General features: G+C 32.4%; 1 protein-coding gene across 1 annotated transcript; it reads right to left on the bottom strand.

The window, feature by feature from the left end:
- Positions 1–1,145: 1,145 nt before the first annotated feature.
- On the bottom strand, positions 1,146–2,196 carry LOC120256752 (the record flags this gene model as incomplete). The annotated part of the gene is made up of 2 exons (XM_039264420.1): positions 1,509–2,196; positions 1,146–1,395 (listed from the first exon to the last, which is right to left on the bottom strand). Coding segments are annotated over exons 1-2 (938 nt in total), but the record flags the coding sequence as incomplete, so codon positions are not given.
- Between the last annotated feature and the right edge of the window lie 21,312 nt (positions 2,197–23,508).

The following is a 23,508-nucleotide window of genomic DNA, read 5'->3' as shown; positions in this document are numbered from 1 at the left end:
CTGTGACCCGTCTATGCTGTTACCCGCGGTAAGATCAAAGTCGTCGATTCGATAAAGGCGATAAACCAACCGGAAATACCAATGCTTTCGACTTTCAACTAGTCACTTTCAGAAGACGGTAAGATCATCACATTCGACAAAAGATCGAACATCTTCTAATATCATGAATGTATGCTGTGAAGTTGCTCTTTTAGAACTTGAAGATCTTGTATAGAAAAATCATCATAATAGATTTACGCAGTCGAAGTAGCTTGGCATGATTGAATCGGAAAATGAGTTTCTTGGATCAAGACATGATATGCAAGCTAGCAACTACGTAGTTGTCTCGATCTGAACCGGATTATTCATCTCAATGGCAATTCGATCAATAGCGCATGCGATAAAATCTGCGTGATAATGATGATAATAAGTAATCCGCGCCCTTCACGCCTAGAGCGACCCGAGTCGGTATTTTATCTTCCATGTTAGGGTATTGGAATATACATTCTATCACGGAAGCTGAACCTCTTCTAATAACTCATCCCACCTGCTATCCCCGAAATCTTGAATACGATCTTTTACAATATTAATTAACGTCATGGCATTGACAATATTTTGATCTTTCTGCTGCAAAGCATTTGATAATTCATTTGTGATCCCCAACACTTTCATCATCAAATGCAAGACAAAGACAAACTCAAAACTCTCCATTTTACTAATCAAACTTGATGCCAAACCTTTTTGATCTGCAATTGATCCATCTTGACAAACATTTTGTAAAACCTCTAAAGCCCGATTCCACATTGTCAAGAGAGCGAATCAAAGTTGTAAAATGTGAACCCCAACGAGTATCTCCTGCTTTTGCAAGATTTGTCTCTTGATGCTTTCCTTTTCCTGAAAAAATCTCCCGAGACTCTAATCTTTCAATAATTTTTGATGATGTGTTTGTATAATGCATCTTTTCTTTTACATGAAGCACCCACAATATTTACAATCATATTTGTATAACATCGAAACAACGAGATATACTTTGGCAACAGAAACAACTACTAATTGCAGTTGGTGGGCGAGCCGATGGATATAAAACGCGAAAAGGAGTTTTTCTTTTTAAAATCAACGTCTTTGGACCATTAAATTCTCCTCTCATATTTGAGGCTCCATCATACCCTTGTCCTCTTAATTTTGAAATTGATAAACCATGACGAGCAAATAATTCATCTAAAGTTACTTTTAGACAAAATGCTGAAGTGTCGGCTACATGCTGAATCGCAAGAAATCTTTCAACAACCTGACCTTGCTTGTTCACAAACCTCAAAATGACTGCCATTTGCTCCTTTATTGATTTATCTCGAGACTCATCAACAATTAGTGAGAAATTACTGTCACCAATTTCATTAATAATTGCTAACGTTGTCTCTGCAGCACATGCATTCACCAACTGTTTTTGAATTAATGGAGAAGTTAATTGATTATTCCCAGGAGCATTTTCATTAATAACATTCCCAACCTTCTCAACCCTTTTTGCATACCAATTGAGTATCTCCAAAAAATTCCCATTATTTTAGAACTTGAAGACTCATCATGACCACGGAATGCAAGACCTTGTACCAAAAGAATTCGTACGACATCTAGAATAGCTGTTAGACGAGAACGATAATCGATCTCCATTTGACGCCCATGAGAAGATAACACGTGTGACACACTTTGTCTCTGATTTTTAAAATCTTCACAATGTTGTCTAGCATCATTATGTGCACTATTTACTGTGCCTACATGTTGATTAAAAGCCTTAAGTGCTTTCCTCCAATTAGAAAACCCTTTTCTTGTAAAAATATCACTTGCTCCCTTTTCGCTTCTATCCTGCCTGAAAAGATAATAATAAAAACAATAGGCTTCATCTTTTGCCACACTATATTCCAACCAATTATACTTTTGAAACCATGCTTCTTGAAAGCGTCGCATTTCTTTTCCTTGTTGTTTTTTGGGGAACTCATATCCAATTGGTTGACATGGGCCTTTCAATAAATATGATCTTCGAACTCGATCTCTAATATCAACATCACATTCTTCAATTGGTTGACGAATTCCAGGATCAGCAATGATATCATCTGGACTGAACTCAACACGAGTTCCCTTTTGTGCTCCAGTACTAGCTTCTGAAGAAACATTTGTTCCCGATTCACAACTTTTCGGTTTAGGTTTAAAAAACCTCTCCATATCTATATAATTAATAATTAATTCAACAAGCAATTAAAACCTAAGATAACAAATAATGTAATAAAAAAAACAACTACACTCAATTAAAACTATAAGTAATAAATAACGTAATTAATAAAATCATAAATTCTAAATATTTATATAGACTACTACAAAAATTAAGATTATACACCTATGAGAACATTCATAAAAGGAAGACTTCTTACCCCAAAATTATGTTGCAATATTGTAGAATAATGATCAAGTGCTATCTGCTATTTATATCTTTCCAATAAGACTCAGGAAAGCATCAACTTCATCACCCTTCTTTCACCCAACTGATCAACCTTGATTGAGTTGATAGAAAGCCAAATCCTAAATTTAGATAACATGGCATAATTAAAAAAATAAATATAGTTGTTGATCTACTCACTTTCACTAGAAACAAAGACCAAAGTTCAAACTAGTATAAATAATTGAAATCATTCCAAAATGTGTAGCTTCTGAGTTTCAGAATATTTTGACAAAAAATAATTCCAAAAATAGCATTGAGTATTCATGTGATTAATTAATTAGACACTCACATGATTAAGCAAACCAAAAATGGATTAAGCAAACCGAGTCAACCTACTGAGTATTCATGTGATAAGTGATTAATTTATATGGACCATTACAGCATGCACTACAAGAACTCCAAAATTGAACTGTCTTTTGAGTGGAAAATTGAAAATTTTCTTAGTGTGAAAATTGAATACTAGTAAATTCTTATTATCATGATATCATGATGACATGATTATCATCTAAGAGTCTGAGACTAGCCATTGCTTTTCATATGTCATTCATAGTCCAAAATTCCATGATTTCCATGATTCCATAATTTCCATCAACCAATTAAAAATCCCATATTTTTACAACCATAAACCATCAACCATCCAAATTCCAATGATTCCAATTTCCAAACACATAAACACTCCATCACTAAATCCCTTCCAAAAAAAAAATATATCACTCATGTATCAAATACCACACTAAACAAGAATAAAAATCAAATCCAATAAACCCTTAAAAAACACACAAAAAAGGAAAACAATTAGAGCAACACTCACCAACTTGCCGATCAGGCGATCACCAATGTCCGATGAGGCGATGACCCGATCGGATGAGGAGATGATGTTGAGATTTCTTGCTCCAACGGTCCAAACTTCACCTAGCTTGGTTAATTGTTTGTGAATTATGATTGATGTGAGATTGTGAGTTTTAATTGGATGAAAACTTAGAGAAGAGAGGAAAACATCGAGACAAAGACACAAAAGTCACATGCTTCACGAGTTGGTTGTTTAACTTTTAACAACATCGAGATTTGTGTCACGAATCTCATCACACAATACAATAAGTTAAGTACATAACCTTGATTACTTAACTTTAACAAGCCATTATCAATCCATTTATATGCTTAATGGGCTGGATGTTAACATAAGCGATGGGGCTTAAATGAAATTTTAAGGGGGTGCTACTTTTAATTTATGGAAGGAGGGAAGGGATTTTTCCCAAGCAAGGGGGTGCTCAAGCACCCCTGCCCCCTCCTTCCGCCACTACTTGTATGGGCACTAAAGTTGATTAATTAATGGATTATCGCCCCCCTTCCGCCACTACTTGTATGGGCACTAAAGTTGATTAATTAATGGATTATCGATTATGAAGCATATAGCTTCTTCTCTATTGTTTTGAATTTAAGATATATGTAGAAATTATTATCTCATGAAATGTATATTAGCTAAATATAAGGGAGACCAATAAATACAAGGGAAAATTTATTTTTTATTTTTGCATTTTATCATAATTTTTATTTTTGTTCATTTATTTTTCATTCATTTTCATTTTCTCTTTGTGATCATCTCATAAAATAATCAATTTAAATACATTTATGTCGTGTTCCAAGCCTTAACCAACTGGCAGAAGAATAACAAATTAAATAACCGTATGCCCATAGGGCGAATCCCGAGAGTATACAAGGCCTCAAACTGACGAAGCAAACTTAACATACACGGTATGCAACAAAAATATTAATTACAACACCAAATGTATATCTACACTAGTAAAATTCCCCAACTCTGAGTTGGAGGTTTTGTAATTGGGGTGATTTTGAAATATATATATTTATTTGTAACATGTTTTATGATGGACATTTTCACTTATATTAATACAAATAAAAAAAATATTTTCAATTCATATTTCTATATTAGCATTTGTCATGCCCTAAACCCGGCCCGGTTGGATCCAACGAGCCGACAAACGACCGCAGACTCACATGGCGTGAACCCCATAAGTCTGCAAGGCCTCAGAACCTAATTCAAAGAACATTAAAAAAAAAAAAAATCCAATGAAGTTACAAAAATATTTTACAACTTAATATTATATAATAATGTTAATGAGTATTTCATAAAAATTTTGAGAAAGCGACAACCCTAGTGGATCCATCCTAGTACTGGCTGAACATCACTAGACTTAAGCACAATAATTTTTAGAGTCCAGTATTTGAAAAGATAGAAGAAGAGAGACTGAATAACTCGGTTACTCAGTAAGTGGGTGAAAATAGGTGGAAAACTTTTGAACACTTTCAAATATAGAAGAAGTTTATTCAAACCACATCATACAAGAGTTAAAAGAAACCAACAAGGATTAGGTTAACCCACTCACCTGAAATCTCTTCATTCTCCTTACTTCAAAGGATCTAGGAAGAAACCAAAAGAGGAAAAAGATGGAGACCAAATCTAGAGTTAAGATCAACAATTGCATAAAAAAAAATTAAGGAAAACCTAAGATTCACTTACCCATAACCATCCATAGTCAAGGGTGGAGAAAGATTATAGGGCTAGGGTTTGCAACTCATGGATGTGAGATGGAGTTGGAGGAGACAAAAGGTTGATGTTTTAAAAAATTTATCGGGTTGCTACAGTAACTAACAACTACAGTAACGCCTTCTACAGTAATGGAAAAAAAATGGGTTATAACAATAGCATAATTGATGGGTGTGAGATAGATGTATGCATGTAATCAAGCTTTAATCATGGGAATCTTGAGGTTATATGTATTGGAATAGTTGGAATTGTAGATTTTATCAATCATATAATTAAGTGTGGTGGAGTGTGCATTTTCCTTGTTTATTTTGCTCAAATTTAATCTTGCTTATTTATTTATTCGGTTATACAATGGTTTTATTATTGATTTTCGAGAGAGATCGGTATGTAATGACTTGGTAATTTATTTACTAAATTCTGTATTTAATTTTTGCTTATATACTTATTCCCCTAAAGTGGAAATGTGAAATTCTGAAATTCTGTTTAATTGAATATTTGAGAAAATTTTGTGAACATTCTATAAGTTTCATTTGAATGTTTTAGTCTCCAAATGAACTGTACTCGACCCTATCAATAGGGGTTAAATACTGACCTTGTCGATAAGAATTTTTGTAAAATCGAGACTCTAGTTTCGTACTGTGTTTGTTCAGTGGTAAACGACCATCTTATACTGTGTCCGTTCGGTAATAAAACACGGTCATCTGATACCATGTCCGTTCGGTAATAACAAACGGACATCTGTTATCTATAGTAAATTTGGAGACATTTTGTTTGAAATCATGTTTAGAAGTTTCTATATTTCCAAGATTTGTATTTCTGGATTTCGTTTTTAGTTAATAGCGAGATTGAGAAGTGTGTTGCAAAGTTGTGTATTGGAAACTTATGTTTATGTATACATACCTAACATTTATTTACTTGTGGTTTTTACTGATGTTTTGGAAAGGTTTGAATAAACTTCTTCTGTATTTGAAAGTGTTTGAAAGTTTTCAACCTATTTTTACCCCACTCACTGAGTAACCAAGCTACTCAGGCTCTCTTTTTTTATCTTTTTTGGTACTGAACTCTAAGGTTATTATGCTTAAGTCTAGTGATGTTCAACCAGTGCTAGTATGGATACACTAGAGTTGTCGCTTTCTCAAAATGTTTTTTGAAATACTCATTCGATCTTTAATATTATTGTATAATATTAAGTTGTAAAATACTTTTGTAACTTCATTTGTTTATTTTTTTATCTTCTTTGAATCAGGTTCCATGTCCTTGCAAACTTATGGGGTTCACGCCCTGTGGGTCTGCTGCCATTTGTCAGCTCGCACAGGTCCAACCAAGCCGGGATCGGGGCTTGACAAATTAAGTAAATACAGAGTTTAGTAAATAAATTACCAAGTCATTAATACATACCGATCACTCTCAAAAATCAAGAGTAAAACCATTGTATAACCGAATAAACAAATAAGCAAGATTAAATTTGAGAAAATTAAACAGGGAAATAACAGAACAGGTAAATGCACACTCCAACACATAATTATATAATTGATAAAATCTACAATTCCAACTATTCCAATACATAAAACCTCAATATTCCCATGATCAAAGCTTGATTACATGTAGACATCTACCTCATACCCATCAATCATTCTTACTAGCCTAAACACATAGAAACCAAGGTAAGGATATGTCACAAGATAAACACTTAGCTTATTAATTTCCCCATTCAAGATCTTAACCACCACCAGTACAATATAATTGCAATATCGCCATATGAATGCTTTAAAAAAAAGTAAGCAACTTCTTAAGACCCCGACATATTTTTCCTCACATAACATTTCTACACCTTTATAAATCACCTAACCTTTATTTTAATGGCATACACAGGGCTTCACATATTCAGAAGTCACAAAGTATTAATCTCTACACAATTTACTCTGTAAATTTAGGTCTCACACTTTGAAGCATAAAAACACTTCTAAACATGCCTCATTCCAAAACAAAAATTCCAAAAACACATACTATCAAATGCAAAGATATCTAGCATAAACAAACTTAGGACAACCTTAAACATTTTCCTTGTTTAATTCTTTCCCAATTTCATCCTCCAAGAATGAGAAAAATCCTTCTAAATCTAAAAATTCTGCATAGAAACATCATCATGCACAAGCCCTTTTTAATAGATCATAACTCATAATCTACAAATCCAATAAACTTAAAATTTTTCAGGTTGAAAGTTAAGGTGATAAGGAATATTTTCTATATTGAGTACTTTATCTAATTGCACTTAGTGAGTCCGGCATTTGCCTCTAAATTTGCAGGTCTACACATTAATACCTCCAGGACATGTCAAATTGAATGGATCGTATCTTATAGAATATATGCCCAATAAATACGAACTTTGGTAGGTTACCTACAACTTTTCAATTTTAATCTTCCACAAATTATATCTCTATGACCTCTGAATGTTGGCCACAATTTTCAGCCATTCAATGTCATTTCCAGATATCAAGATACATGCATTCATTTAGTCGCATACCAACTCTCTTGACTCAAGTCATTCAAGCATATGAGATATCATTTTCAAAGGTTTCAAAATCAATTGAAAATTATGATTTTAAACATTCATCCAAAATTTATATAACCATAAAAATTCCTCTAACCACACACCTTCACTTCATTAATGGCATCATTTTTACCACCCATCTCATAATCATAGGGGCATTGCTTACAATTAATTCTCAAAGCATTATATCAAACACTTGGCATGCAACTTGGCATGCATTATTCAAATATTCACACATGAGTTCCAACATAACCAATAATGACCAATTTACACACACCAATCATCTCCAAAAACAAAGATGCAATAACACCAAAGTAAATTCACCAACTTTTCAATTTCACAAACCTAGGACTATTTTCCATTCCAAATGTAGATATAGGGAAAGTAAAGGCTTCTTTCACCAATCTACCAATCTATAATAACAATTCAAACACACCTCATAAAAGCATATATACCCATGCCATTAACATTAATATAAAACTCTCACACACTATGATGCGGGACGTATCGAGGAGCTAGCCTGCGCGTTCATGCAGAAATGGGACTCAACCTAACAGAGAGGCATTTTGGTCATTTTTCTGGGTGGTAGAGTTTTTGGGTTTTATGCGTCTAATTGATGGAAAATGGGTCAACAAACTTTAGGGTTATTTCTGTATTTTTTAGTTCTTCTATTTATAGTAGCCTACGGGCAAGAGTAAGTCAGTTTTATAAACATTATTTTCTTGAGTAATAAGATTTTACTCTTTCCCAATCCTGGTTATCATTGATCAACAGGCGTTGGAAGGCTTGCTATCGGGTATTCGTGCACGAATCAACAATCTCAAGTATAGCACACATCAGTTTGGTACCAGAGCCGAATCGATCATGCCACCGCGTGGACGAGGACGCCCTACTCGGCAGACGGAGGAAATTTATGGGCATGATGATGATGCCCGTTTTAAATAGTGGGTTGGTCGCCTCTTGGGTCTTCGAATGGAGCGGATGATGGAGGAATTGACCTAAAGGTTTACACATGATGACGACCACTCGAACTCTTACAGCTTCGCATTTGGGGGAGTGAAGATTGTGCTGGTGCCTCCCAAGCCGGTGGAGAAGCCACCTCCAGACAACGTCAACATGTTGTCTTATGCACCATTTGGCAGGGAGTTGCTGGATTCGAGAACCACATTTGTCTTGCTCAGGAAGGCGGTTACCGAGAGTGTGGATGGTTTAGAAGTTCGCTCTCTTAGACGAGTTCCATGATGTTTTCCCTGACAAATTGCCTGATGGCCTTCCACCCCTTTGGGACATCCAGCATCAGGTGGACATGCAGCCGGGTTCTGTCCTACCGCACCCACCATACTACAGGATGAGCCCTCGTGAACACGAGGAACGAGCTTGTGCAACAAGGTAGTGATTTTTGTTTGTTGACCTATTTTCCATCAAATTAGACCCATAAAACCCAAAAACTCCACCACCCAGAAAAATAACCAAAATGCCCCTCTGTTAGGTTGAGTTCCATTTCTGCATGAACGCATAGGCTAGCTCCTCGATACATCCCGCATCATTAGGGTTTTCGAGGCTTAAATAATGGAATTTGGACGAATTACGGCATGACTCACGAGCTTGTGCAACAAGCTGGCGACTTTTGTTTGTTGACCCATTTTCCATCAAATTAGACCCATAAAACCCAAAAACTCCACCGCCCAGAAAAATGACCAAAATGGCCCTCTGTTAGGTTGAGTCCCATTTCTGCAGGAACACGCAGGCTAGCTCCTCGATACATCCCGCATCACACTACGTACCACCAACCAGCAATAGATTAGGCAAAGTTCAATGCATGCTAGAGTGGTTCTTTTAATAATCAAGAGCATTTCATCAAATATCTTGCATGCAGTGACCAACTTTCCACAGATCACTTCTAGCATGATACATGAATACAACCCATTGACATAAGTCATTCTTTAAGTATTTTGTTCCACCCAAAATGGGAAAATCACCCCATTTAATACATGAGATCCACTAAATTCTCGCACATAAATCACATTGAATCTAACTCCCAAAGGTCTTCAGTTTTCATAAACCAAAACTAACATCAAACATGGTGTTTGCTATACCACACAAAATGAATCTTGACAAGTAGAATAATAATGAGTCAAAATATATAAACAAAACCTTGAATATCAAATAAAAATCATTAAGTAAATTCATGGAGATCTCCCAATTAAACTTGGTATGATACTCCAACAAGACAAAACAAGAGTTCCAACTTCATCATGCAAAATCATCTCAAAAGCAAACCAATACATCACACAAGAGTTAAAAGAAACCAACAAGGATTAGGTTAGCCCACTCACCTGAAATCTCTTCCTTCCCCTTACTTCAAAGGATCTAGGAAGAAACCAAAAGAGGAAAAAGATGGAGAACAGATCTAGTATTAAAATCAACAATTGCATAAAAAAATTAATGAAAACCTAAGATTCACTTACCCATAACCATCCACTGTCAAGGGTGGAGAAAGATCATAGGGCTAGGGTTCGGAGCTCATGGATGCGAGATGGAGTTGGAGGAGACAAAAGGTTAATGTTTTAAGAAATTTCTAGGGCTGCTATAGTAACTGACAACTACAGTAGTAACTTCTACAATAAGGGGCCAAAAAAACTGCGATATAGAAGCATTAACAACAACAAAGTAATGATTGGTCTTGGTTGCATATGTAAAAACTTAGACATATTAAACAAAGCAAAACAATTCTTTTAAACAGTAACCATGAACAACATGCAACAATTGTAATTTTATAGTAATTAAATATGACTTAAACCTTACATTATGAAAAAAAACAACAATTTTGATGTAGTGGAGTATAATTTAAATAAGGGAGTGTAATTTGACTTTGATTTATAGACAAAAGACTATATACATATGATAAAACTAGTATTTCTTTTGTCTATAGTCTATAGTTTTATAATATGTATATACATATATACATCTTTTATTTTAGATTATAAATATTTAAATAAAGGTACAATTTTTTTCTGATAATATAATTTATTCCCTATGCAGCAAGCATGTGATTTATTTATAATTACTATGGTAAATTTACAAATGTTGAAGCTTATTGCTAACATATAGATATATATATAGGGAAAACATCATCTAGGGACGTCCCTAGATTTCAAATCTAGGGATGTTTTTAAATCTAAGCTGTTGGATCATCATCCAATGGTTGATTGATTATATAAACACTGTACACCTTTTTATTGTTCATGATCACTGTACAACACTGTAGAACGCGGTTTCTACTGTTCATAATGATAAGAGCCGTTAGATTTTCATCCGATGGCTACTATGGACATCCCTAGATTTGAAATCTAGGGACGTCCCTAGATGATGGGTTCTCATATATATATATATATATATATATATATATTATTGAAACAATTTATTATACATAAATGTGCACCCTTTTCTCAATAGTTGTAAACCAAAAGAATTACTTTTTTTTAAAAAAAAGAATTACTTAATTGTATAGAAATTTGTTATATTCACATAATTATAAAGTTCCTCAAGGTTTTACTAGATTATAAAATGCTTTTTCTTGATTTTTGGAAATAATATTTCTTGATTCTGCATTATCTTTTTTCCCTATTTTTTATTTTGCACTCGTACCAGAAACAAAAAAATTAGTTTATTGATTTAAAATTTACATATTTAAATTCTTACAATATTTTTAAAAAAATATATTTCAAAACAAAACTAAGTTTAATCTCTTTTAGCCATTGTTAGTTCTCTTTAATAAAAACAAAATGTTTTTTTTTAGTTGGGAGGATTATAACTTCTAAGAAAAGTTATGAAAATATTAAATTAAATATAAATTTGATATTTTAGATTGGCAAAAAAAAATGACAAATGATAACAATTGGCATCCAAAAGTCTTACGGAATATTTCATATAAGGCCGTTCATTCTGAGCTAGGATCAAACCCTTCTTACCCCAAATCTGAATCAAATAAATGCTATCAAAATTTTCTATTAATAATAATGCATTAAATGTGAACAAATACTTAAAAGAAGGGTTTAAGAAAAATTTACATTTTGGAACCATTAGCATCGAAAGGTCTTATGCAATATTTAATGTAAAACTAAGTAAATACCAATAAACTTTTTTTCTATTAATAATACCGCATTCAATATAAACAATACTTTAAAAAAGATCTCTTTGGGCACCACTAAATTCCATAAGAATGGTGGTAATTCCTATGGAATTTAATATTATGTAGGAAATTGTAATAAGGGTTGTTTGGACATTCTTTTTGCAATATAAAATTACTATGAAATCATATGATTCCATAGTAATTTTATAAAGAGGTGGGAACCAAAATTTTTTTTGCTTTTATTTTTCTGGTTGGTGGGCACTGTTGGTGTTTGGAGCATTTTCATCCTAAGCACTTCACAGTCAGATCAGCGCTGAAGATGGCGGTCAGTTGAGGGCAAGGTTCTGGTTGGTAGTCGAAGCCAAAGTCATAGTGATGAAGGCCAAGCGATGGAGATCGAGAGCGATTTTTATTTATTTATTGATAATAATTATAATATATATATATATATGTATGGAAATAAATAAATAATTTGAGATTTTTGTTTTTTAATATTTTACTTAAGAAATTGAAGAATAATGGATTGGTAATTCAAAATTATTTTCACAAAAAAATTTTCCTGTCATATCCAAACACTATTTTGTAGGAAGTTTTCTGTAGGAAGTTTTCTTGTACTAAATTCCATAGAAATCATTTTTGAATTCTATAGAATAAAATTCCTATGAAAAAATTTATTATGCACCCAAATAGGAAAAATTTACAGTTTTGAAGCATTTTGTGAGCAGATTATATCGTATTGATTAAATTAAAGTTATCCCCCAAATATCTTGCCTTCCATTCTCTATTATTTGCTTTAAGTATATATATATATCTTTCCTTCTAAACTCTCATTTTGGGTGACATTTGTCCACTCTTAATTGGTTAGCTTTCTCACCTCATACCAATTATAATCTCACGTGGTGTTTGGTGCATTACCATAAGAATATTGTAATGCATTTAGGTCATGTTTGGTATGAGTATTAATCTAACATTCCCAGTAATATAAATAACGGAATGCATAATTCCTGTATTTGGTATAAAACTTATGAAACTATTCCAATGAACCATTTATTCTTAGCTACACATCATTCCCACAACTGATGGCTTTCCATATGCCCAAAGGGATTGGGTATACGATATTCTCATGTATTATTCCCATGTTTAGTATTAATAACATGTTCCTAGAAACATTTTTTTGTAAACCAAATAAGGGAAACAAGTATTTCTGGGTTAATTTATTATTCTTATGAATCTAATTTGTGGGTATCATCCCATGGTAATATTTCAAACCTTTTAATTGATGGAAAAGTGATTCCAAAGAAAATAATTGATGGAAAAGTGATTCTAAGAAAAGTAACATTTTTTCGTTTGATATCTATTGAAAAATCTAATTAAATTGCAAAGAAATTAATCTTTTTATATTTGATGTGAGAAGACATTTTTGGGAATCTTTTGGCATAATGATAAAAATGCCTTGTATTAACCTATCAAACATTTTAAATATTAAAATAATGGACAATTAACTTTCCATACACATCAACATTCTCTAGCATTAAGCCGAAATCCCTGAATACAGAATTACAACATTTATACACTACATACACATTAATAATTCATCCAAAATAACCTGCATTTTATCATAATATGCATGTAATACCACCATATAAGTTTATTAAATAACCATTTTGGATAAAACAAGGGAGAAAAACCCTAGGCATGTGAGTAATTGTGATCAAAGAATGAGGACATTTTGAACAAAACAGGTGGGTTTACTTTCCATTCACATGGGAATCTCACTTTTTCACAATATATCGAGGGAATCACTTTTCTTTAATTTGAGGGAATGAGACTCCCATGGCAATGTTACTTTTCAAGGAAAATTTCGAACAAAACATGATGAAATGGTTCCTTATATTACTTTCTAGTGAAAGCACCCAATTTCCCATATATCAAACGTCCACAAAAAAAAGAAGTGGGATGGAGAACACAAACAATCAAAGATTAAATATTTTGAAGTAATCAAACCCTAGATGCACGCAATTACTCCATGCCAGATGTACTTCCCCATCACCTCACCACTTTCACTCTCCTCCATCGAAGTGACTGCCATGATCTTCGTGACAATGGAATATTCACCGCCCAAGTGACTGACCGACCTTCTTATCCCGGCCCCCACCTCACTTATAACCACTACCATCACTCCACTTTTTCCTCCGGCTCCAACTGCTATGGTTTCTTCTCCTCCAATGATGAGTCCCTTGACTATAAAAATTAAGACATTTAGTGACAATTTTTCTGTGGCTATATGTGAGATTTTTGTGACAAAAAAAATTTAATTGACACTATAGTTTAAGTTAATTGTGATGATTTATTTTTTTTGTCACTAATACAATTACAATTGTGACGATTTAGAATCCCACACAATTACATTGTCACTATCAATATATTAATAGTGTTGCAATTTTTTTGTGACTAAAGTTTGTCACTGCAAGTATATCAAATTTGGTGCCAAAGTAATTTGGTGGGAAAGAAATAAATACTAATGCGATAAAAAATATTATTGTCACTAATATTTTCATTTGCTTTGACAATAATATTTTTCCTTGCTCAATATTTTAGTTTTTGTGAGTGTCTTCTAAATATTGTCATACAAACAAGATTACTACTATAGTCATAAAAGTTCGAGATATTTTAGGGACCAAATTGGATATATATATATATATACTTTTTAGAAGAATATATTCAAAATTTAAAATATTGCTTAAAATACGAGATAAAAGTCAATGTAAAAAAATATATATTCTCCAAATTTATGCCTAATCCTCAATGTTTATATTTTCCAAGATTTAAAATTTATATACGTCTAAGATATAAAACTTTTGTTTAATATAACTTTTGGGATTTGTAAGATTATTTATTTTATTAAATATCTAAAAATAATCAAACTAACCTTAAACAAATATAACTTGTATTTTATTTTTTTTTTTTTGGGTAAAAATCTAGTGACCATAGTAATCCCTCAAAATCTATTAAATTTGCAAGACGTATAAAACATGACTTTAATTAAGATCATGCGTAAGATTTATAGTATTAGAGAAAGAAAAATTAAAATTAAATGTTTATTTAGTAAAATCTAATTGATGATATAAAACTTTTTTTTTTAAATCAATTTTAAAAATATAGATTTCCCAATGAACGTAACATATAAAAGAAATAAGCACAGATGGTGAAGCCTTGAGTAATTTTGTGCCTATAGAGATCGGTGATGATGGTTTAGCATCATTTGATTCGGTGACCCATAGTACTCAACTAGCTTTAGATGTAGACATGCATATTATAGATGGTTAGAAGATTTGCTTCTTTTCCTTTTCGTAAATTCTTCGGCTTAGTTTATACGATGGATAAGAGATAATTATTATGTTATTTTATCTTTTTGTATCTACAAAATTTGATTTATTGAATTCTTTTAAAAGATGGTTATTTGTTAATGTTTTCTTCTTTGACGCTTTCAATCATAGGTTTCATAATATATTGTTTAGATTTTGATTGTGTTATTTTTTTTATCTATTTAAAATAATAAAAGCCAAACGGAAAACGGAAGTTGGCCAATATCTTCTAATTAAGAAGAAATAATGATTAGAAAGTTGTAATTAGATTAGAATTGTTTTTTTGCAATTTTAAAAACTATTTTATTAGATTCAAGTTTTTTTTTCTAAATATGCAAAATAATCTTCAATAGGAGAGAATAATATTTTTATTCCAAGAGGAGTTTGCAAAGCAAGAAGGAGATTCAAGCCGAGTACTTCATCTCCAAATTTAGATTAGAGAATAGTTTATGATAATTTCATAATTGTTTTTTTAAGGATAATTTAATATTTCTACTTTAGATATTAAAATTTCCAAATTTTATTTATTCAAAATTAGAAATTTGTACATTTTCGTGATATTTATTTATTTTTATATAATATTAAATATTTTTATTTGCTTGTATGACAATATTTCACTACTAAAATTTTTTCTTTTGTGATAAAAATTATCTAAGATATAACTTTATATTTTTGAACTATTGTGACCACTTTGTTTTGCCACTATGATAATATAGTTTTTGTCACAAATACTTATATTTTTAATGGCAATAATTTGGCCACAAAATTTTGAGTACTTGTGACCACATAGTTTTATTGCAAATATTAAACTTTTTTAATAACAATTTGGTCACAATTTTTTTTGCGTAATTGTGACCATATTTATTAAGTGGCCACTATTGTATTTACTAAGGAAATACATGTGATGACCTCAAAAATTGATCACTATTAATATTAGTGACTAAAAATTAATGCTTTTAGTAGTAACTTTGGTTATCAATAAAAATATAATTTCTTGTAGTGATTGGTGAAAGAAATTCATTCTACATTCAATGAAGTCATTGAATCCTATGGTTATATTTGAAAATGTATATTCTTTCTTTTATAGATCTGATATATCAATTAAGCAGATGTGATAAGAACATACAGTCATAAATGTGGTTCATGGTCTTTCTAATTTCATTATGCATAGGAGAAGCATCTTGAAATGTCAATGTGACGCCCTTTTATTCTTACATTTATTAAAATTATTTCTTTTGGTGGTGGTTGGGTCAAGGAGAGCTCCCATGATGAGTGTGATTTTATTTTTAAATTATCACAATGAAGTTAATTAAAAGTGTGATAAGTGACCAATTTGGCAATTTCACATTTTTTTCATGGATTTAACTACATATACATATTTTTGTCTCTAATTAAAAAACACTATAAAAATGTTAATCTTTCTTGTCATATCATACAGCTTAAAAAAATATAAATTTAAAAACTAATTTCTATAAAAAAAATATATATATTATCTTATGTATATTCATTATAGGATTAACTGCAGTTGAGTTTAGAAATAAGGTTTTAGAGTTCTTCGTTTTTCAGAATAAAAATAGAGGGAAACTTTTATTATTTTCCTAATATATTTTCTATGAAAGTATTTGAATTAAAAAAACAAAAAGAGATATATCAAAGAAAAAGATGATTAAGTGGAAAAAGTCCTCGCCTTGTCTTATTGCTAGCATTTATATAACGAGTAATATTATATCTTCCTACCAGCTTCCCGAATTGTTGAACCGAATGAGATAGCTGCTGATGTGGCATCCAACTCCATAAAATATTCTCTTTCCTAATCAACAGTATTTTTAAAAAAATGTAAATAAAACAAAAGAGGATGGATGAATTGAAGCCCTAAATCTTACCCAGCTTATGGTCTCCCCACTCACCGTCCCAACTCCCCTCTCGTCGTCGTCATTTTTGCTCACACCGTCATCGTCCCGGCAAACACCGTCATCGTCCCGTCCTAGCTAACGCAATCGACATTATTGTCCCGGCTGTCGCTGTCACCATCACCGGGACTAGATTAGCGACGGTCCGACCAGGACAATGACAGCAATGGCGTTAGCCAGAACGGGACGGCAAAGACGTTAGCCGGGACGGAAACAGTGATGGTGTGAGCAGAAATGACGATGACGAGAGGGGAGCTGGGACGGCGAGAAAGGGGACTGCGAGCCGGGTGAGATTTAGGGCTTCAATTCGTCCATCCTTTTTGGTTTTATTTATTTATTTTTAAATACTACTGATTAGAAAAGAGAATATCTTATGGAGTTGGACGCCACATGAGTAGCCACCTCATTTGGTTAAGCAATTCGGGATGGCCAGTAGGAAGATATAGCATTACTCTTATGTAACATATATGATAGGGTTGCAAATGAACCAATCCGTTCATGAGCTACTCGAAGCTCGGCTCGGAGAAAGCTTGTTCATTAACTAAATGAGCCGAGCTCGAGCCTAACTTTTGAGGTCGAATTTATAAACCAGCCGAGCTCGAGCCACATACTGCTCGGCTTGTTAAGGCTCACGAGCCTGCTCGTTAGGAGGCTAACGAGCAGGTGACGAGCTGGCTCGCGAGCCTCCTAACGAGCAAGCTCATAAACAGGTAAACTCATGAGCAGGCTCACGAGCCTTCTTAACGAGCTTGCTCGCGAGTCTCCAAACAAGTATATTAAACAAGCCTAATAATGATTAATGAACCTACTAAACAAGTTTGCTAAGGTAGTTTGTAATCACTTTCGTTTCATTTTTGTTTTTTATTTTTGTTTTACTTTTGTTTTGTTTTTGTTTCTTATCAATTTTTTAAAAACAAAAGCATATTTGGAATTTTGGATATATTAACTATTGTGTATTTCATAAAACTGAAAACAAAAATTATTGGGTCAAACAATAATTTTCACAAATATTTTCTAAAAATATAAATTTTTATGATATATAAAGTTATAAACCAATTTATAAAATATGATTTAATGAGCTTAACAAGCTCAATGACAAGCCGAGCTCGAGTTTGGCTTGTTTTCTATTATAAATAAACTTCTTTTGAGCCGAGCTCAAGCTCAGGCTCGAGCTCTGCTTGTTTATAGCGTAAATGAGTTTTTTCGAGCCGAACTCGAGCTTAATTTTACTATCTCAAGCCGAGCTTGAGCTTACAAGCTTGGGCTCAAGCCGAGCTCGAGCCTATAGTTAATTTTGTCGATCTGAGCTCAAACACTTCAAAGCTCGGCCCGGCTCGGCTCGATTGCAGCCCTAATATACGAGTTGGGTGAGGGTTACATCTCATTAGATGAGCTCAAAAATTTTGGGTCCCTTCACATTCAGAATACTGTTTACAAACATGAGTTCTTAAACATTTACTCTCATAAAAATAAATAAAAGTATGGCATGGGATAAATAAAAAAATTTTCACAATATTCACCATATTTTATTTAACACAAAATAATTTATTTCAGAAAGAAATAAATGAAAATAATTATTTAATTTTTACAACTGGACATTGTATTAATAATATCAAATTATTTGATAATTTTAACTTATTTAATTGAAATATTTTTTTAACCTTATAAAAAAATTTAAAATAGATTTAAAATTGAAGATTTTATTCAATATCTCTGAAATATTTTAATCCTAATCAATATTATATATATAATCTAAGGACTTCTCTAAATTTCAAATCTATGTCCACATAACCGTCAGATGATAATTCAACGACTTTGATCATCATAAACAGTATTGAAAACATGTTCTATAGTGTTGCGACAGTATTATAAACAGTAAAAGTTGTACAGTACTTATATAAACGAACAACCATTGGATAATGATCCAACAGTTTTAAATCAAACATCCCTAGAGAACAGTAATATAAGGACTTACCTAGATTACCTTTTGCCTTATATATATATATATATCATATTGTAGTAATTCAAGATCGGAAGAAATGTATGTAAGATTAAAATATTAAATAGATATTATATTAAAATTTAAGATAATTATGAATTATTAATGGGCGCGACACTTTAATATTATCATAGGTCGTAACAGAAAAAAAAAATGCAAGTTTAAATGGTTGATTAGGGCAATCAATTGAGGTCAGGTTTTAAGATTCGTGGTACTTTTTGTTCCTCAATTTTCAATTATTAAAAATGAAAGTAGCATTTATATGCCATCAAATACTAGGGATTTTAGTGTGATGATAGCCTCCAAAATAAGGACCATTTATATGAAACGTTTTCATTAAGGATTTAAAAACCGGACCGGACGGCGAACAGGTGGGCCAACCGGTCCAAACGTTTCAACCGGCCGGTTCAACAATTTTCTTTTTTTTAATTTTTTTTAAATAAATAAAATTTCAAAAAAAACAAAATTTCATAAAATTATAAAAAGATTTAGAAAAATGGGGTAAAATAGAAATTTAATAAATATAACTATAAAATTAAAATTTTATTACTTTTACTAGCATACAAGTCACAATTCCAACCAGAAATGAATTTTATTTTTAAAGTACAAATATACAACTACAAGTCTACAAGTCTACAAGACTCAATGGTCAAGACTCATGACAAGACTACATTAAAAAAAACAAGACTAACAACACAAGTCCATCATAAGATTCACAACCACAAGGCACAATCTTGAAGAGAATTCAACTTCCACTTCTACATAAAATTTAATTTCTCAACATGAACAAACATAGTTATATACAAGTATACCACAAGTCTACAAAGTACAAACAACAAAGTACCAAACAAGTCCACAAGAATCAATTGATTCAATTCACAACTTCTACAAAATAAAATTCAAAATTTTCAATATTAATACAACCATGAACCACCAAATAAATTCACAAGCATTAGGAATTCAAACTCATACATAATAAAATTCATTGTTTCAAAATACAACATTCAAATTCAAACAAGTCCAAAATCATAAGGAATAAGATACAAGTCATAAAATATAACACCGCCACAAAAAAGTAAAACTCAAGTTTTTCATCTTGTCTCATTCATGATTCATTAGTCATTACCATCATTTCCATGAATTTCACCTTCTTCATTGAATTGGTTGACATCAAAGGATGAGAAATTAATTCCATCTTGAACAATCAAAACATCCTCTTCTTGAACCGCCAAAAAAACATCATCATCATAATTTGTTGAATCTATAAAAAAGAGTATTTTGTAAATTATAAGTAATTAATGTTTAAATAACATATAAACTTTTAACTTGCAATCATACTAGTCACTTATTTGTTAGTAACTTAGTACTAACCATGAATATTATGGACAAATTCATTTTGCCCTCCTTCTTTTTGTTCTTGCCCTTGTCCTTGTCTTCTCCTTCTACTTGAGCAACTATATTTTCCAAATCCTTAAGATTAAGTCCGGGTTCCCGTGGAGGCTCATTTTGCCCTGCTTCTCTTTGTTCTTGCCCTTGTTGCTCTTGTTGAAGTTCCTATAAATGGAAAACAATTTATCAAAATTTATAATAGATAAAGTCTCACATTACTTAAATAAATGAACAAATCACATACCTATTCTTGAAACGAAGATTGTAATGCATATAGACAAGATCGTTTAACCTTTGATGCTCCAACCTATTTCTCCGTTTTGTGTGTATCCTTTCGAATGCACTCCAATTTGTTTCACAACCCGAGGAAGAAGATGTTTGACTAAGAATTCTGATAGCTAGCTTTTGTAAATTAGGAGCACTATGCCCAAAGAACCTCCACCATTCATCTAAAGAAAAAAAAATTTACATATTTGATGAATAATTGAATATGTAAAACTCTAGTTAACAAATAGAAGTTATTTTTCTAATATCATACCTGGCCTTGTATTTTTGCTAGAAGATTGGGTGAAGGTATTTCCAATGCTACCAAATCGCTCTCGAAAGGTAGAAGATTCAACTATCATTTTGTTATGGTTTGGAGCAATATTAGGGTTGCTAATTATAGTTATAAACCCATCCATAACATCCGGTGATTGGCAAACCCCAACCGTGTCTTTATCATATTGAAATGTTGGATTCAACCAAAATGCGGCCGCATGAATATCTTGACGCATTTGGCGCTCCCATCTTTCCTCCAAAATTGAGATGTAAGGTTGGTACAATCTCCTTACATATTTAAATGTCTCTTTTATAGCTTTGCTTGCTCTAATCATTCTTTCATAAATATAACCCAAAGAAGGTCTTTCATCAGAATCAATAATGCGTAATAATCGCACAAGTGGAGAGGCTATTTTGACTACTACCAAGCAATCATTTCAAAATTGATTATCCAAGACAATATTGCAAACATCTTTTGCTTTTTTTGTCTTAGACCCATTCCAACCAAGAAAGTCTCTAGAAGTAACCATAGCTTGCAAGTCAAACTTATGATCATGAAGACTCTTCAAAGCAATGAAAGTTGTTGGAAATCAAGTATCACTAGGTTAAAGAATCTCTGTCCAACCTTTTATATTTCTTAGCCAACTCAAAGTCCACTTGTGATTGTAAACAAAAATAGTAATTGAAGAGGCACGATGCGCCAAAGTCTCTATGTGAGGAATTTTAGCAATATCCTTGAGCACCAAATTCAAACAATGAGCTGCACATGGTGTCCACAAGATACTGAGATACTTGTCATTAAGCAATCTTATCGTGGCTTTGTAATTGGCGGCATTATCTGTCACAACATGAAACACATTTTCCACCCAACAATCTCCACAATCTCTGCAAATAAATTACAAAGGGTTGAAGCATCCGAAATCATGTCCGAGGCATCAACAGATTTGATGAAAGGTGTTCCTTTTGGAGAATACACAAAAAAGTCAATCAAAACCTTTGATGAATATCCTTCCAACCATCGGTCATTATTGTGCATCCATAATCTTCCCAACTACTGCGATAAGTGTCAACAAGAAATTGCAATTCTTTCTTTGACTCCTCTAACAAGTTGGTTTGCAAAGCATGATATGTAAGACCTTTGTATCCCAAACCCAAACATGCTATAGCATATATCATTGGTTGAAAATAAAATGAATTTGAAACATTCATTGGGATACAAGCATCATAGAAAAATTGGACAATAGCCAAATCCACTTCATTCCATCTTTCTTTGGTTTGCAATGCCACTTTAATAGTAGGTTGTGTTCCAAGTTTGTTACCACTTGGAAAATAAGATGCAATGCTGGTTTTTTTTTTCTTTTTCTTGATAAATCACTAGGCCCACTATCTTGGAGACTTTTGTTCTCTGGGTCTTCATTCATGTCACCTTCAAATGGATGCATACTACACCCGAATGGATTCATCAGTTCCTGCTCATTAGCAATTTTTTGTTCATGAAATTCCCTTAAATTTTTTTACAATCTAAAACGAATATCTACATGAACTTTTTTACATAGCCCTACATCATCCCTTTCCCCAGTAAGATGCAATTTCATTCTATGAATGCCTCCACCTTTCACCACTTAAGAGCAAAAATTTCAAATGAACATTTTTTTCCCATCATTGCTTCTTGATTCACTAATATAACTTCATGGTAAATCTGATTTTAAACAGACAAATAGGGAAGGTTGCTTAATTGAAGATTGACTAGGTGGAGTCGATGTTGGCGATGCTATTGCGTTTGCCGGGTTTGAGCTGCCTTCTTCCATTATCAAAGCAAATAATTTGTTGGATAATAATACATAATACAAGCCGAAAAAATATCAAGTTACATAATTCATGCAACTAGCAAGATTAGATACACTAACTTATATTGTTCCCAAATCACACGTCTATTCATTTAAAATAGCATCATTTTTAAAAAATATTATATTATAACATTAAAAAATAAGATGCAATTCACACTAGACTACAGAACACTCACAATCACATTTAAAAGTAATGCACACTACAGTAAATATTGGCTTCTCTTTTGCAGGTTCCTTATCTAAGTGCCTCATTTGGAGTCATATACATCCTTGAGAAAGCATCTGTAAGTAGTTCCCAACTGCTTAGTTAGTAAGGGGCATAATTTTCTTGCTAATATTTAATAAAATTTAAGTTCAAAACATGAATTGTTTTTCCACGTAATTGATGTTTTCTTCTAGTTAATGAACATTTATTGAGCCAAAACTAATATCTCAACCTTCACAGACTTACGCAATTATTTCATTAAATAAGGATTTTGCAGGGAAAAGTACAAGGTTTTTTTTTTCTTTTTTCTGTAGGTGTTAGAGCAATTGACAGCTGGTTATCCCCACTTGTAATAAGCCCACTCACATGTTAGTGACTAAATCCACATCTGATTACCCACTTACTCTTCATTATTATTTTATGAGTTTCATCTTAATTTTTTTCATTTCAGCCTTCTTTCTTTCAAGGAGGCACCTTTCCACTGCAAAGGTTTGAGCATATTATTAGCTTCTGTTTCTATGTTATATGCCTTTGCTT

This window comes from Dioscorea cayenensis, unplaced genomic scaffold, assembly GCF_009730915.1.
Source record: "Dioscorea cayenensis subsp. rotundata cultivar TDr96_F1 unplaced genomic scaffold, TDr96_F1_v2_PseudoChromosome.rev07_lg8_w22 25.fasta BLBR01001615.1, whole genome shotgun sequence".
NCBI lineage: Eukaryota > Viridiplantae > Streptophyta > Magnoliopsida > Dioscoreales > Dioscoreaceae > Dioscorea > Dioscorea cayenensis.
Note: the sequence above shows the minus strand (reverse complement) of the source record. Positions and strands in the feature narration are given on the sequence as shown.